Below are 17,490 nucleotides of genomic sequence, written 5' to 3'. Positions count from 1 at the left end.
AGTGAACGATTAATCCGTCTACTTATGTGCCAACACAAAGCGACTGTCCGTTTTTTTCTGGGTCAAATTGTCTAGTAGATGGAGCTCACACATTTTAAATGTGAAGAAGTGTGGCCTTTATATAACTACTATTATACAATTTTCTATCAATTGAATTAGGTTTATCGGGATACTTTCGTCCATTTTAAAATTATTGTCGTTTAAATTTTTTGCACATAAATTAATAAATACAACAAACTTTTAAAAAAAGAACTGACACTATTATTAAACTAATCGTATTAATTACCATTTTATAAATATTGTACTATTTTCTTAAAATAAAAGTAAAAATAATGCATTAATATATGCAAGGTCCGTGGTTCAAACCCCGGCCACAAAAAAAAAGTAAAAATAATGCACTATTAATTTTTTATCGTTTTACTTTACCGATCTCCTACGAGAACCCCTCACCGCAACCCTCTTTCTACACGGGTAGCATTTGGATGACATTATGGTTGGTGATATTGGTGACATTGACCAACCACAATGTTACAAGTAACTTTCTTCTTTCTCTTTCACAATATTTTTTTTTTGTTTTTTTAACACTTGTGACATTGTGGTTTGTCAATGTCACCAATATCACCAACCACAATGACACCCAAATATTATCCCTTTCTACACCATATTTTTTAGACAACACCTTAAATCCCTCTTTATGCACAACTTTTTTTAGACACCACCTTAAATTACAACCTCTCTTGATCAACTATTGAAGTAGAATACTATTAATAATTAAAGGGAAAATTGAAAAATAATAATGAATTCTATATTGAAAATTAAAATAGCATTCATTTTTAAACAAAATTTATTTAAAAATGGATACTCCTTTTTGTAAAAAAAAAAAAAAAAAAGGTACTATTTTTTGTCATGGATCTGTTATTTCAAATTTATCATTCATTTAATCTGTTATTTTTATCCCTTTCTTCATAATTTTAAAAATATTAATTAATAAATTTTAAATCTCATTAAAAACAACACCACTAAAATTCCTTAAAAAACCCACTAAAACAAGAATTTAAATGATGAATTAAAAAATAGTTAAATCCAATTAAAATATGAACCTCACAAGTCAGTTTTGGGGAATTGTGCAAAGTTCAACCACGACTTGTAAAATGGTATCAGAGTCTCTTTCAAAATTCACTGAGTCATTTGCTATCAGATTTATGCTATCAAATCACTCATCGTTTATATCCACGTACCAAGGCAAATAATGATGGGTGTGAGGGGTGCGTTAAAGAGTCTTATAGGATAAAAGATGACTTGATTATGTGCTTATAAGTGTGAGGAATCCTCATCTCACAAGTTAGTTTTGTAGGGTTGTGTTTGATTCAACCATAATATTACTAATTGTCAAATTTTTTAATTAAATATCAAAATTAATATTTCTGTGTATACACAATTAAATACGATAGAAAAAACGGATAGAAAGACACGTTAATGTTCCTCTCAATACTGGTTTATATATAAACTTTATGCAACAAAAAAGCACTCACGTCCATGTAAAAGAACAAAAAAACGGTCCAACAATGGACCGACGGAGAAGAAACGTTGGTTGTTGGAAGATCAAAGCACGTTGTTTTTATTGCCAGAATTTCAACTATTTACATTTTTACATTCAACTATTTACATTTTTACATATAGCATTTAGTTATTTTTAATTTATTTGATTGGTTGATTTTAAAAGTAACATATTGGTTGGGTTGAATTTCACGTAAGAATTTCTCATCGTGAAGACATGTTGGTTTTTGACTCATTAATTCATTCACCTAGTGCAGTGTACTTCTACTCACTTATCTACACTTCCATAATTTAACCACAGCTCCTCGCAACCAACATGTAACAACAACACACGATCTCTAATTAATTTGTCAAAAATCTTATTGGCCTAACTTCATCACAACACAAGTTACAAAATATGTTTGAGCCTCTTCATCATACCAAAAGTTACAAAATCAAAATCAAACCAACCAACACAAACACGATTTCATTAATATTTCCATTGGACAATCCCTCCCACCAATGACAACAACAATGGTAGTAGAATTACTCTGTACATCCCTTCAAGTTTGAGTCAGCTTCTGTTGGAACACTAGTTAATTCTAGTGAGAAAATTGGAAAGAAAACACTATGAGAAACTAGTTTGTGGGTATGTGACTTAAAAATGTCCCACATTGGAGAGTCACCCCAACTAGTAAGTGTTTATATAAGGGTGGGGTGACCTCCAAGGGTGTGCCCTTGGGGTACCCGTTTTTGTGAACGGGTGAACGCTTACAAAATATATATATCACGCGCGTGGCGACGACGTCGCCGTCCGACCGGCCGGGCTTGGGCTTGGGTCGTGGGTTAAAATATATATTTTTTTTGTCACTTGAAAATGTTAAATTAATTAATTAATTAATTTTCATTATACGAAAGCGTTACGCGTAACAAATTGATGTGTTACAATCCGACCCGATCCAAAACGCGTATCCAGAAACTTCATTTTTTTGTTACGAACTCTGCCTATAAAAGGAGAGCTCGCCCCACTCATTCTTCACACCAAATCTCACAGTTGATGCTTCCTGTGCAGTTTCTCTCTTCTCCCTCCGATTTGTGTTAACAAATCATTCTTCATCTTCTACTCATTTCTGTCCCGTCGGTTTCGAATAGAGCGGTTACGTACCGTATCGAGTGGCTTCGATCGAACAATTGAACCATACTTTGAGGTGTAATTCTCGAGCGACTATATACTGTGCAGTGTATACTCGTAACAGTGATCTGGGCTGTTTTATCCTGGAGACGGCGTGGTTGATAGTCTACCTTGCACAAACTAGGGTAGTGCCGCGAAACGTCTTAAAGAAAGCGACCTGGTCGTGACTCACCCAGTAATTTCGTTCGGTATAATTTTTAAATCGAAAAACAACAATTTTAAGACGTTTCTGAAACCATGAATACCAACAACGAAATTACTGTATCTGGAACAGCTGTCGATTTCAACAAACCGTTTAAGTTTCACGGTAGTAGCTTCAAGCGTTGGCAAACAAAGATGATGTTTTTTCTAACTACGAAAAAGGTTGCCCACGTCTTGAAGGATAACATACCTGTGATACCATCGATGTCGGTTACTATGGAAACGACTAGTAACGGTAAGACAGCAGTGGCTACATATGCTTCTATATCTGCAGCAAATGTTGAGTTGGAAAGGCTTACTGCCGAACATGCTGAAAAGGTGAAACAGGCTGAAAAGGATATACTCCTCTGGCAAGAAGAGGATTACCTGTGCAAGAATTACATATTGAACTGTCTTGTGGATCATCTATATGATCTGCATCTGATTCATAAGACAGCTAAGGATGTTTGTGATGCTCTTCAGAATAAATATAGCACTGAAGAGGCTGGCTCAAAGAAATTTGATGTGAGCCGGTACCTAAACTATAAGATGAACGACGAGAAATCTGTCGAAGAACAATCTCAGGAGCTTCAGAATATTGCTCATGAGATTTTTGTTGAAGGAATTCAATTACCTGAGCAGTTTCAGATTGTTGTGATAATTGATAAACTGCCCCCTGCTTGGAAGGACTTCAAGAATGCCCTTAGGCATAAGACTAAGGAGTTTTCTCTTGAAAGTCTGATTACTCGACTTCGTATTGAAGAAAAGGCAAGAAAACAAGAACTGAATGAAGAGGTGTTTGCTGTCTCGAACAACAACACTAAAAAGAAATCTGTGGGTGCTGTTCTGAAGCCTGTTGGCAAACAATTTAAGAATCAGAATCGTCCTGCAAATAAGAATTCCAATCGGAATAAGAATGGGAACCCACAAAAGGTCCCAAGAGCTCAACCATCAAAGAATGACCCTGCTCAACCGTTTAATTGCTACAATTGCGGACAACCAGGTCATATGGCACAAAAGTGTAGAAACCCATCCACTAGACCGGCTCAAGCTCAGGCTCACTTGACAACAAATGAGGAGCAGCCGTATACTGCAATGATAACTGAAATCAACATGGTGGGTGGATCTGATGGTTGGTGGATAGACACTGGTGCCTCTCGCCATGTCTGTTATGAATGTGCTATGTTCAAGACATACACTGCTGCTGAAGATCAGAAGGTGCTGTTGGGAGATTCTCACACCACTGAAGTTGCTGAAACCGGAGATGTGGAGCTGAAATTCACCTCCGCGAAGACTTTCATATTGAAGGATGTGATGCACACTCCTAGAATTAGGAAGAATTTAGTTTCTGGCTTTTTATTGAATAAGGCTGGTTTTGAACAAATCATAGCATGTGATATGTACTCTATTACTAAGGATGGGGTTTTTGTTGGGAAATGGTATGCTACTGATGGTATGTTTAAGTTGAATCTTATGAATAAAATTTCTCCTTCTGCTTATATGGTGTGTGATTTTAATATTTGGCATGCACGACTCTGTCACGTTAATAAACGAATCATTTCTAATATGAGCAATCTCGGTTTAATTCCTAAATTATCTTTGAATGAATTCGAAAAATGTCAGTTTTGTAGTCAAGCAAAAATAACAAAAGGATCTCATAAATCTGTAATAAGAGAAACCGAACCATTTGAATTAGTACATTCTGATATATGCGAACTTGATGGTAACTTGACTAGAAACGGGCAAAGATACTTTATAACTTTTATCGATGATTGCTCTGATTACACTTATGTGTATTTAATGAAAAACAAAAGTGATGCACTTGATATGTTTAAAATTTTTGTCAAAGAAATTGAAACTCAATTCAATAAAAGAATCAAGCGCTATCGTAGTGACATAGGCACTGAATATTTATCACACACATCCAATGAGTATTATAAAGAGCACGGAATCATTCATGAAACAACTGCACCTTACTCTCCATAGATGAACGGTAAAGCGGAAAGAAAAAATAGAACCTTTACCGAGTTAGTAGTTGCCATCATGCTTAATACTGGTGCAGCGCCTCATTGGTGGGGGGAAATTTTATTAACTGTTAGCTACGTGCTAAATAGAGTACCTAAAACTAAGAACAAAATTTCTCCTTATGAAATTTTGAAGAAAAGACAACCAAATTTGTCTTACATTCGAACATGGGGCTGTCTAGCCTATGTAAGGATTCCTAATCCCAAGAGAGTCAAACTAGCAAGTAGAGCCTATGAATGTGTATTCATTGGGTATGCCTTGAACAGTAAAGCATATAGGTTTTATGACCTAAAGGCTAAGGTGATCATAGAATCAAATGACGCCGATTTCTATGAAACGAAATTTCCCTTTCTATCAAGAGATAGTGGGGGTAATAGTGGGGGCGCAAATATGAACACTACACCTGATCACACTCCGGTGATTAAGGATAGTGATAAGAACATCATAACTGATGTAACAGAACTTCGAAGAAGTAAGAGAGCAAGAACTGCTAAAGAGTATGGACCTGAATATGTAGTCAATACATTAGAAGAGGATCCATCAAATCTTAAGGAGGCTTTATCTTCCTTGGATGCTGACTTATGGCAAGAAGCCATAAATGATGAAATGGATTCTCTACAGTCTAACGAAACTTGGCACTTGACTGAACTGCCTCCAAGCTGCAAACCAATAGGTTGTAAATGGATTCTGAAAAAGAAACTGAAACCTGATGGAACTGTTGATAAATACAAGGCACGCCTTGTAGCCAAAGGTTTCAGACAAAGAGAAAATATAGATTTTTTCGATACCTACTCACCAGTTACTCGAATCACATCCATAAGGGTACTAATTTCCTTGGCTGCTGTTTATAACTTGATTGTACACCAAATGGATGTGAAAACTGCTTTTTTGAATGGTGAGTTGGAAGAAGAAATCTATATGGAACAACCTGAAGGTTTTGTAGTCCATGGACAGGAAAGCAAAGTCTGTAAGTTAGACAAATCTCTGTATGGTCTAAAACAAGCCCCTAAGCAATGGCATGAAAAGTTTGACAACTTAATGATTACGAATAAGTTCAAAGTGAATGAAAGTGACAAATGTATCTACTACAAGTATGATAAAAACATTTGCACTATCATATGTCTATATGTAGACGACCTACTCATATTTGGGTTGAACATTCCTGCCATAAATTCTGTGAAATCACTGTTGAGTAACAACTTTGATATGAAAGACCTAGGAGAAGCTGATGTAATCATTGGCATCAAGATCACTAGATCAGATAAAGGAATTTCCTTGGATCAGTCTCATTACGTTGAGAAGATAATAAGGAAATACAACTACATTGATTGTAAACCTGCAAGCACACCCTATGGTCCAAGTGTAAAACTTTTTAAGAACACTGGAGATGGTGTTAGACAAACTGAATATGCGAGCATCATTGGCAGTCTCAGATATGCCACTGATTGTACTAGACCCGACATTGCCTATGTCGTGGGACTCTTATGCAGATTTACAAGTAGGCCAAGCAAGGAACATTGGCATGCTATTGAGAGAGTCATGAGATATGTAACAGCCCGATTTTCGCTAGATTTATTTTATTATTTATTTATGTGTGTTGTATGTGCTATTATGTGATTATTTGCATCTGTGTGTATTTTTGGTTGGGAATTGTAGAATTCGGTGTAGAAGGGTATTTTAGTCATTTTGGACTTAGGGGCATTTTGGTCATTTTGAGAGTAGGGGTAATTTTGTAATTTTCATTGAGGATTATTATTTTGAGTGTTAGTAAGAATGTGGTTTTACCAAGTTATTAGAGAGAGTGTAGTAATTATTTTATTTACCGGTAAGTGACCACTAGTGTTGTAATTTACCATTAAGTGAGTGGTGACATTTTGGGTGTTAGAATAGAAATGGGTTAGGCCCATTAAGGTTGAGAGATAAGCCCAATTGAATAGATGACATATATAAACTCTAGTTGTTGGTGAAAATTAGGTTTTCACAACATTTCACATTTCATTTCATTTCATTTGGAGAAGAGTAGAGATAGAAGCTAGAGAGTAGAACAAGATCAAGGGCTAGAGCTTGAGGAGGGGATTCATCACCTAGGAGCTAAATTGAAGCTTGAATTAAAGATTCTTGGTGTTAGAGGTAAGGGGGTTAGTTTTTGATCATAATTTCATCATTTTTCATTTAAACCCATTTTTATGAAATTGATAAATTGAATTTAATTGCTCTGAATTCGTGCATAATTGTTGTTGTTATGATTGAGAGCATGATTTGTATGATAATTGCATGTTAGTATGTGAATTAACATGTTGAAATGTAAAAATATGGGTATATTGTGTTCTTGAGTAAATTGTTGAAAAATGAAGTTGTGGTGTCAAATTGTGCATGAATTCATGTTCATTAGTTGTTGTTATTGATTTGGAACATGTGGTTGTTGGATTTATGCTTTGGGTGTTGATGAAAGTATTGTTGTGATTGAATTGTGGTGATTTTGCAATTTTTGGTGAAAATGGGTTGATAATGAAGGATTTTGATTTTGATGATGTTGAATGAATTAAGAAGATTGTTAGAATGGTTAGGATGGTATGATTTTCTGTTTTAATCACTTGGTTTTGGAGAGGAATCATTTTGGGAAGAAAATGGATTTTTGAGTAAAAGTCATTTTAAGAGCTTTTACAAAATAAGTCATTTTGGGATGAGTTGATTAAGTTGTTTTAATGTTGAAATGTCAAGTTTTCATGTGTGGTTTGTATGGTCTAAGTGTTAGGAATGCATTGGCGAAAACGGAACTGAAATCGGATTCGAAAACAAGATTTTATGCCCGAAAACGTAAAATTGCAATTTTGCTGTACTGGTGGAATGACACGACCGTGTGTCCTGACCACGCGACCGTGTCAGTTCTGCAGAATCCCAAAACCTTGTTTATTTGTATTTTTGTGTACTTTTAAGCATACCAATGGATTCCAAACACCTAACCTTATTCAATCAGTTTATAATTAAGCTTCTAAGAGTATCATAGCTTGGGTCTAACTTGGTTTTGTTTTGGGAATTGAATTGGTTTACCAAAATGATGCCAAGAGACGAACTTCGTGATTTTTGGGAATTCTTCATGTGTGGCCGATGAAATGCTTTTGTAACCTCTACTGCACACATAAGTGACTTGTGAGAATACATGGCATAGGCAATTGAGCTTGTGGAATTGGTTTTGGTTCATAACTTCTATTATTTTTAAATGGAGACTTTTGGAGACGAACTTAGTAGAAATGAATCTTGTTGAACTAAAGTCTTATGAATCTTTTGTGAATGGTCACGTATGATTAAATAATTGTGTTTGAATGATTGTGGAAGGTTGAGAATGATGTTTGTCATAAATTGTTGTGTTATTCCATTTTACTTGAATTATGTGATGTAAATGGAAATGAATTGTAAATCGATGTTGATGAATGTTGATGAATCTTATGTGAGATGTGATTGTTGAATGTATGGGCATGATTCTTGATAATGCAATGTTGTTGAGTTGTTGAAATGTAAAAGGAGGTGTACTTTTACATTGTTTTTGATAGTTGTTATGTTGGGGTTGTGCATTATCAAGCCATTGCTATATGTCCATGCATCATACCATGTTGTTGTTGTTGTTGAAATGTAAAAGGAGGTGTACTTTTACATAGTAAGAGGAGGTGTACTCTTACATACGATATTTTTGTTGCATCGAAGGTGACGACCTTGAGGTGTTTTGGTACCACATGCATCTAGAGAAGAGTCTAGAACATTGCATGCATTTGAATAATTGATGAGTTGTGTCATAATTGAATATATGACTTGGTGAATTTGTGTATTGGTAAAATTTGGTGAATGTTGTGATGATGTGGATTGGTGTATATGTACATTGGTGAATTTTGTGGATGGTTGTGAGTAATTGTATTATGCTCTAATTGCATGCCTTAATTGTTTGTGCTTATACACTTGGTAAATCAATTGATGATGGTTATTTAATAAAAATGATGAGGTGAGATTTGTATATGTATGTATATACATAAGATGTGGTGATTTCTTTGATGATGATGATTGATTGCTTGTAACTTGAAATGATGAATTGTACTTGTTGAATTAAGCATGCTAAATGAGTAATGAGGTAAGTGATGTTATCATTGATTGATGTTGATAAATGATGAGCTTTTGTTGATGACTTAATTAGAGGCTGAATATGCATGCTATGCTATGATAATAATGTGATAGCTTGAAATGTAAGTGATGAGGGATAATAATGATCATGTGATGCTGGTGTTCTAGGAGGGAGCGTTATGTATATGTGATACGTGTATGATACACTTGTGGAGATGAACTTGGAATGATAATATGCATATGTTGTGATTACTTATGAATATATGTATGGATTTTTATTCTTGAATATATTCTTTCATTTCCAATGTTCATGATAAATGTTTTTCGTGGATTATGATTAATGTAATGCTTACCCCCAGTGGTTTCGACCGCCTACCTGTCTGTATGGATGGGTAGACGTTGTACAAGACTAGACGCTTGGTGAGTTTGCTTGTTGGATGTTTGGACGACGGGAGCTTTCTCCGTTGTCGTGTCAGTGTCGTAGTATCTAGGCTCTGATTAGGATTAGCGTCTGTTTGTCGTTTTGGATTCTGTTGCTACGTTGTTGCTATTGTCCACTTGTCGGACTTGGAGTATTTTCATATGAGGATTTATTTGACCATGGCATGTATATGTTGAAGTTTATGATTTGAATTCCGCTGTGACCGTTGAAATATTATATATATGCATGATATCTTTTGGTTTGTTTTGAGACGTGGCATCTATTTCTAGAATATTTCTGATGTATTCGCGCGTTTTACCTCTTAATAGAAATAGGGTGTTAAAAGATACCTGAAAGGGACTATGACATTAGGACTGCATTATCAAAAATACCCTGTTGTACTTGAAGGGTACAGTGATGCAGATTGGAACACCTTGTCGGATGATTCCAAAGCAACCAGCGGCTATATATTTAGCATAGCTGGAGGAGCTGTTTCTTGGAAGTCTAAGAAGCAGACCATTCTGGCTCAGTCCACAATGGAATCTGAGATGATAGCACTAGCTACTGCTTGTGAAGAAGCAAGTTGGCTAAGATCCTTGCTAGCTGAAATCCCTTTATGGGAGAAACCGTTACCAGCTGTGTTAATTCATTGCGATAGTACCGCGGCTATTGCAAAGATTAAGAATCGTTATTACAATGGTAAGAGACGACAGATAAGGCGAAAACACAGCACGATTAGAGAGTGTATCTCTAATGGAGCGGTTAGGGTTGATTTTGTACGTACGAATGAAAACTTAGCTGATCCTTTGACGAAAGGACTTAATAGAGAGAAAGTCCGAGAAACATCCAGTAGAATGGGACTAATGTCTATAGCCCACTGAATGATGGTAACCGACCTATATGACTGGAAGATTTAGGTTCAATGGGTAAAGACAAGTCATGAAGTGGTAGAACATGCTATGAGAGAAAGAATATAGAAAGCATGATCTTGCAGCGAAAGAAGGATGAGGTAATAGTAACTCTTAATGAGATCTATACTCTATGTTGAGTGGGGTACACAGCTACAGGAGTACCTTTGATAGACTCACCTATACGAATGTGGAACTTAGGCCAGTCCTATGGAATTTTGAGGCAGAATTCCTAGAGCATTCGTTAAAACCGGGATACACGTGTAGGGCCTTAAAACGCACGGGCTTTTAGAATACACCTATGAAAAGGTTTGTGTGTGGATTCTATGTCTGAGATAGAGTTCAATGCTGTAAGCAACTCTTGTTAAATCAGAATACCTTCCACTATGCAAAGGTTCAAGTTGTTGGCAACACCTTTGTATATTAGCAAATCTTATGGAAACGTTTTACGTTATGTCTCGAAACCATTTTGAAGTCAAGTGGGGGATTGTTGGAACACTAGTTAATTCTAGTGAGAAAATTGGAAAGAAAACACTATGAGAAACTAGTGTGTGGGTATGTGACTTAAAAATGTCCCACATTGGAGAGTCACCCCAACTAGTAAGTGTTTATATAAGGGTGGGGTGACCTCCAAGGGTGTGCCCTTGGGGTACCCATTTTTGTGAACGGGTGAACGCTTACAAAATATATATATCACGCGCGCGACGACGACGTCGCCGTCCGACCGGCCGGCCGGGCCGGGCTTGGGCTTGGGTCGTGGGTTAAAAAATTGATATATATTTTTTTTGTCACTTGAAAATGTTAAATTAATTAATTAATTAATTTTCATTATACGAAAGCGTTACGCGTAACAAATTGATGTGTTACAATCCGACCCGATCCAAAACGCGTATCCAGAAACTTCCGGATATTTCCAATTAAGAAACAAAACGCGTTTGCTTAAGGATTAAGCAGACTTAATCCCCAAGTCACGCGTAAAACGCGTTTGCTTAAGGATTAAGCAGACTTAATCCCCAAGTAACCCGTTTTTTTGTTACGAACTCTGCCTATAAAAGGAGAGCTCGCCCCACTCATTCTTCACACCAAATCTCACAGTTGATGCTTCCTGTGCAGTTTCTCTCTTCTCCCTCCGATTTGTGTTAACAAATCATTCTTCATCTTCTACTCCTTTCTGTCCCGTCGGTTTCGAATAGAGCGGTTACGTACCGTATCGAGTGGCTTCTATCGAACGATTGAACCATACTTTGAGGTGTAATTCTCGAGCGACTATATACTGTGTAGTGTATACTCGTAACAGTGATCTGGGCTGTTTTATCCTGGAGACGGCGTGGTTGATAGTCTACCTTGCACAAACTGGGGTAGTGCCGCGAAACGTCTTAAAGAAAGCGACCTGGTCGTGACTCGCCCAGTAATTTCGTTCGGTATAATTTTTAAATCGAAAAACAACAGCTTCAAACCGGAAGTCCACCCCTCTCTGTAAGACGATGACATTCGCATCCATCGCAGCTGCGTCCAATTCAAGTGGGCTCGACGTTCTCGTGGTTAACTACATACATGCATATGCTCGGAGTCTCATCCACACTAGTGCTGAGTTTGATTGTCAAGTTTCTTGAATAAAGAAAGAGGTTAAAAACATTAGATATTGAAGAAGTCCCACATCGCTTAGTGTGGTGAAACAAAGGGAATACCAATGTTATATATTGGACGTAGGTTCTTTGTTTTTTAGATACACACATTAGCACTATAAACTTATATCTAACTTAGTTTAAATAATTGCTTTGTGAGAGTGTGGTTGTACTAGGTCAATGGCGGTGAGAGTGGGGGTGAGCGTGAGAGAAGTCTGTGTTTAAATAATTGCTTTGTGAGAGTGTGGTTGTACTAGGTCATTGGGGTGAGAGTGAGAGAAGTCCATGTGTTGTAAAAAATTTCACATAGTAATAATTATCTTGTTGTCGGTTTAGACAACGGTCGTGTTGTGATTGTGCTTATTTTTTCTTCTTCAGCCTTGTTATTTCCTAACAACTAGTGGGCTGCTAATATATGTCTATGCAACCCATAATTTCTGGCATGATCATCAACCCATTCGTCGGCTACTACAGTGACCATAACTGTTGTGTTTCGGTCGTGTTTCAGTCGACGACACCCTTTCATCTTTTTAGGTGTTGTACTAGTCACAGTTGTTGTCTTACTCGTTGGCTATGTTGTTGATGTCAACCACGCATTCGGCAACCACCTGAACAAAAAAACAAGGCCCAATGTTGTGATTATTTTTGCTTCGGGATTATGAATATTTAACGTTGCGAATAATTTGTTTTAGGGACCATCTCATATCGTTATTGACAACCTCATCACTGGTGATCACCGACAAATGAGAACACATGTAAGTTGTTGTATCTCATTTGACGATGATCATCGACAGTAAAGTTAACAATGAAAACACGAAATGGTCCATGGAACAAATTATTGGTGACATCAAGCATCCAAAAGCTCAATACAAAGATAGCCACAATATATTAGGCTTTGTTTTCTTTTTGTCCAGGTTCTCGCCTAATGTGTGGCTGAAATCAACGATTTGACCGATGGGCGAGATGGTGACTGTGACTAATATGACCCCGACAAGAGAAAAGGTCGACGACTACTGAAATGCAAACATGATCGCTGTAATAGTCGACAAGTGGCTGGATGATACGGTCAAAGCTTCAATATAGGTAGTTTTCATTAAGAGGAATGATATGTGAACAACCAAATTGTACAACCAACAACTTATTTGTTATTTTTAAATATATTTTGCTCAATTTCGATTTTTTTGCTTCTCACAAAGTTATAAGTTGTTGCATTGGTTGTTCAATTTTAGTTGTACAAATAACATAGCTCTTTCATTAATTAGCGCAGAATTTCATTGATGTGTATTTTATTTTTTCTTTTCATATTTTTTTGGGTGGAGAATTAATAAACAATTTGATTTAAATTTGTTGTGTAGTGGGTATATTATGTCCCACAAAATCCCATTTTGTGGCTTGCACTAGCAACCAAACCATCATATTATAATGTTATTATTTTTAATTTTTTTTGTAAATTTATAATGCTAATCTGTATTGTATAAAACTAAAACATATACGCAATTACTAGTACCTAATATGTAACAAAAATTCATATTCCAGCACATGGAATTGCCCAGCTCCATTACTTATTTTTATTTCTTTTTAACGTGACTGTTATAAAAATCAGCATTGTTTTGTAACCATATTTAACCATGAAAACAAAATTTATTAGTTACGTCCTACAACTAATATTCATTTCTTGTATTGTACTATGCACACTCCATTTACACTAGAAGATTAAAATAGCACGATGATGTGTCGAGTAAGAACAAGAGGGAAAGAGATAGGGCATCCTTTGGTTTAATCTTAAAAGAAGAAAACATTTCCTAAACACGTTTCCGCCTAAAATTCCTAATCCGTTAAACTGACGGTCATGGTTTGCAGGGGTGAAGCCTCTTGAAACCTACCCATTATTTGTTTATTTTTTAATTCTTTTTTAATGAATTAGTATATCTTTATAGTTAACTACTTTAATAGTATATCCTGTCAAAAAAATTACTTTAATGGTATATAATATTCAAACAAATCTATTTGTCATAAATGAGTAGAAACAGAAAAATCCTCTTGAACAAGTTGAAATGGAAAAGTAAAAAAATTATCACTTGATTGATTGATAAATTTATTCATTTTATTTTAACACTTTTACTTCCTACTGTAACTTAGATGACTTTGTTAGCAATGAATTTCGTAGAGAGATAGTACTTAGATGCAAAATTGTTATTTCCTCGGGTCATATTTATAAGTAAAAATGTATTTTTAGATTCATTAAATACATAATGTATTTTGTCTACATATAGAATAAATACTGTTCTGGACCGGCCAAAAAGACATTTGGCTCATTTACTTAGACCCAATACAATCCAAAGGCCAAACACCACGTTTGGCAACATCACTTGCAACACACCCCTTCCCCCACGAGGGGGTGCACGGAGCGAGCGAGACTGATTCAAACAAACCACAACGTCTCTCTGCAAGTTCCCGCAATAAACTCTCTGGCGGTTACACTTCCCACGATTTCGTAACCGTCAGAGCCTGGTGTGCCGTTACAACGGCTCTGCAGCTCTCCACCTCTACTGACTTGAGCGTCGGAGTGTCTACAGGTACCCCCCCCCCCCCCCCCCCCCCCATTCGCTCCAAGAAGCATTCTGACGAATTCCACCACCGTTCAAACCACCGCATTCAAAGCATCGACAGTCACCTTCTGATCAGGAACGATCAAATACATTATGTTTTCATAAATCTAGAAAATACTTTTTTGATTATAAATGTGATCGGATGGAGTAATGAATTATTTATATTGAAAAGGTGATTGACAGTATATTTAATACAACATCAAATATGAATGAATCTCTTAAAAAAAATCAAATATGAATGGATTTAAAAAAAATCAAATATGAATGAATTTAACTTCTTGAAGTTCTTTAAAAAAAAAAAAAAAAACTTCTTGTATTTACATTGACAGTAAGTTTACTCAATTTTCTTGAAGTGTTAGTTTTCATTTCATTTGTATTGCTTTAATTAGCATTTTACATAAGTAAAACTTATCGTAATTTTTTTGCTTATTAGTCTAATGAATATAATAAGCCAAATGCAGTTAGACATCTATAACAACTTACTCCTTCCTCTAAAAAGGAATAACTTACTCCTTTGAGTTATTTTTAGCATATTGGTCTTTTAAAAAAATGGTATCCGATTTGAGCGCTTTAAGTCATAAAACATTTGTATCATCACCATTTTTCATCCAACTCCGTTAAAATATGCTTATGTGGCAGGTCCAAATAAACAAATTTCATTTTTATTACTTTTTTTTATTGAAAATAAAAAATGTTGGTGTTCATCATCTTCATTCATAACATCTTTAAAAAAGAACTTCAAAAATCAAATTAAAAATATTAGGGTTTATTAAGAAAAAATAAAACCCAAAAATTGAATCTTATTTATCAAAGTTAAAATTGAATACCAATTAAAAAAAGAAGTTTTTTTTTGAAGGAAATTAAAAAAAAAGAAGTTGAATCCAATAAAAAAAAAAGCCAAAACGCGATGAAATCAAGTTGAGAAGAGATTATCAACACAGACATGGAAATTGGACGTCAAGCAACACCTTAAGCTAAGAATATAGGAATTTCAATTATGGTTTACGAGGTCAATTTTATGATGCATAAGTGAGATAATTGTTAACACTAAAAAAAATGTGACAAATCTTGCACCATGCACAAGTTTGTTTCCCCTGTTGAATCAAATGAGATATGATATGAATTATTGATCTAATGGTAAAAAACAAACTTGTGAATGAAACACAATTAATTTACTTGTGCACATTAGACAAAGTCGGTTAATGACGATTCAATTTACGGGTTCTTGCTTAACCATGTGTTTGGTTATAAAGATTCAATTTATAGGTTCTTGCTTAATGATGTGTTTGGTTATGAAAGAGAGAAAAAGGTGAAAAGAGAGAAATATTCTAGCAAGATTTGGTGCAACATTTAGTATAAGAGAAGGAAAAAAGAAAATTATTGATTATTCCTTACATGTACAAACATACCTATAATTAAAAAAGAACTTTTATCAAACCCTTGTCCACTACAAATATGATTCACCCCACCACCCACTATTAACAAGTTCTAATGAACAAACTATCAAATTAATTTTTGTCTTGTAAATCAATCTCAAATTACTCTGTTAATATTTTAGACTAGTTTACGTTTTTGTTAAAAGATTTTTAATTAGGTCACGTCACGTCTTTATGTTTTTATCATATGACAAAGAATTTAATCTAATTTTTTTTTTGATAAAGATAAAAACTAATTTAAAATATTAATAGTCAAAAACTAAGTTAAGAGTGGTTTATAAAGACATTAGATAATTTAGTGATTTACTCAAGTTTTTAATCTATAAAAACTGATGTAGCACAATAGGTTCACAAATCAGATGTGAATTCACACATTTTTTTTTTTTTGAAAGGAATTCACACACATATTGATGAATTAGAATAGCTAGCCACTAAGCAATATGCATTGATGTTGTTTCCTTTTAGTGCATATTGTAGAGAGTCCTCTTCCCAAGTTCCAATCAAATAAGATGGACCAAAGAGGGAGAGGCAGAAAGTTATTGGTGTACATAATACTATCTAGAAGCATCTTAACTGTTAAGGAAAAGCATCTTTAGGTTGTCTAATAAGCCAAAATTGGAAAACGATAAGGTGATTTAACCAAGGAGAATTAAAACACTAGAAGTTAAAATTACAACACTAGAAGAAACAAAGCAACAACAAACGACCCATAGTGATAGACACACTTGAAGGAAAACGACAGCGGAAGACATTTCACGCCATGGCGATGAAAAGCACAACAAACAATCATCATGTCTATGTCACTCCTTCAACAAAGCGGGTAGCAACGGCAAAGTTTTCAATTTAATAATATTTAATTTCAAACTAATTTTCAAATTTATTCTATACTTTTTTAGGGATAAATTGAATATTGACCAATTCATAAGTGATGAATGGTGGTCCTTTAAAAAAAAAAAAGTGATTAATGGTTGACCAATACTATAGTTTTTTTTGACAAAATATTTTTTAATTAATGTTAATTATGTGAACCACTCTCAAATCATTTTTCCTTTATTATGGGTTTATTACAACGGAAATACTCCTGTCATTATATTTTAGATCAATTCAATAAATAATGTATGTGGTTTATAATATAGACCACATACATCATTTATTTAATGAATTTAAAAAATTGCTTATAATAACAACCGAAATGTATACTTAATACGAATAATTTGGTAAAATCATAATTTTTTAAGAGTAAAAATCATAATTTTTTTTAATAACAAAATGGCCTAAACCCATCGTTTGTTATATTTTTACGGTTTCATTTCTTAATAACAGGCTTAAAATAATCCAACGTCACATATATCGTGGAACAAACAATATCTTTTAATTTTTTTATTACTTACTTTATGCACATTAATAACTACTCTTTTGAACACTATTTAAACACTTTCTCAGTGAAC

General features: G+C 34.9%; 1 protein-coding gene across 1 annotated transcript; it reads left to right on the top strand.

Annotated features, from left to right (window-relative positions):
- Positions 1-2,965: 2,965 nt before the first annotated feature.
- Positions 2,966-12,923, top strand: LOC146923299 (uncharacterized). The gene is made up of 5 exons (XM_085711683.1): positions 2,966-4,361; positions 5,115-5,684; positions 6,066-6,295; positions 12,690-12,752; positions 12,912-12,923. The coding sequence occupies exons 1-5, from the start codon at positions 2,966-2,968 to the stop codon at positions 12,921-12,923; spliced, it is 2,271 nt and encodes a 756-aa protein (XP_085567809.1).
- Positions 12,924-17,490: the final 4,567 nt, after the last annotated feature.

The sequence above is a fragment of the Medicago sativa genome, chromosome 5, assembly GCF_051527215.1.
Source record: "Medicago sativa cultivar Bolivia chromosome 5, Bolivia_mono, whole genome shotgun sequence".
Classification (NCBI taxonomy): Eukaryota; Viridiplantae; Streptophyta; class Magnoliopsida; order Fabales; family Fabaceae; genus Medicago; species Medicago sativa.
This window is presented reverse-complemented; position numbering and strand designations above follow the sequence as displayed.

Coding starts and splice junctions, on each gene's coding strand:
- LOC146923299 (XM_085711683.1), top strand. CDS start 2,966: ATGAATACCAACAACGAAATTACTGTATCTGGAACAGCTGTCGATTTC. Junction 4,362..5,114: donor GAAATGGTATGCTACTGATG/GTATGTTTAAGT, acceptor GGGGCTGTCTAG/CCTATGTAAGGATTCCTAAT. Junction 5,685..6,065: donor GGCACGCCTTGTAGCCAAAG/GTTTCAGACAAA, acceptor GTCTATATGTAG/ACGACCTACTCATATTTGGG.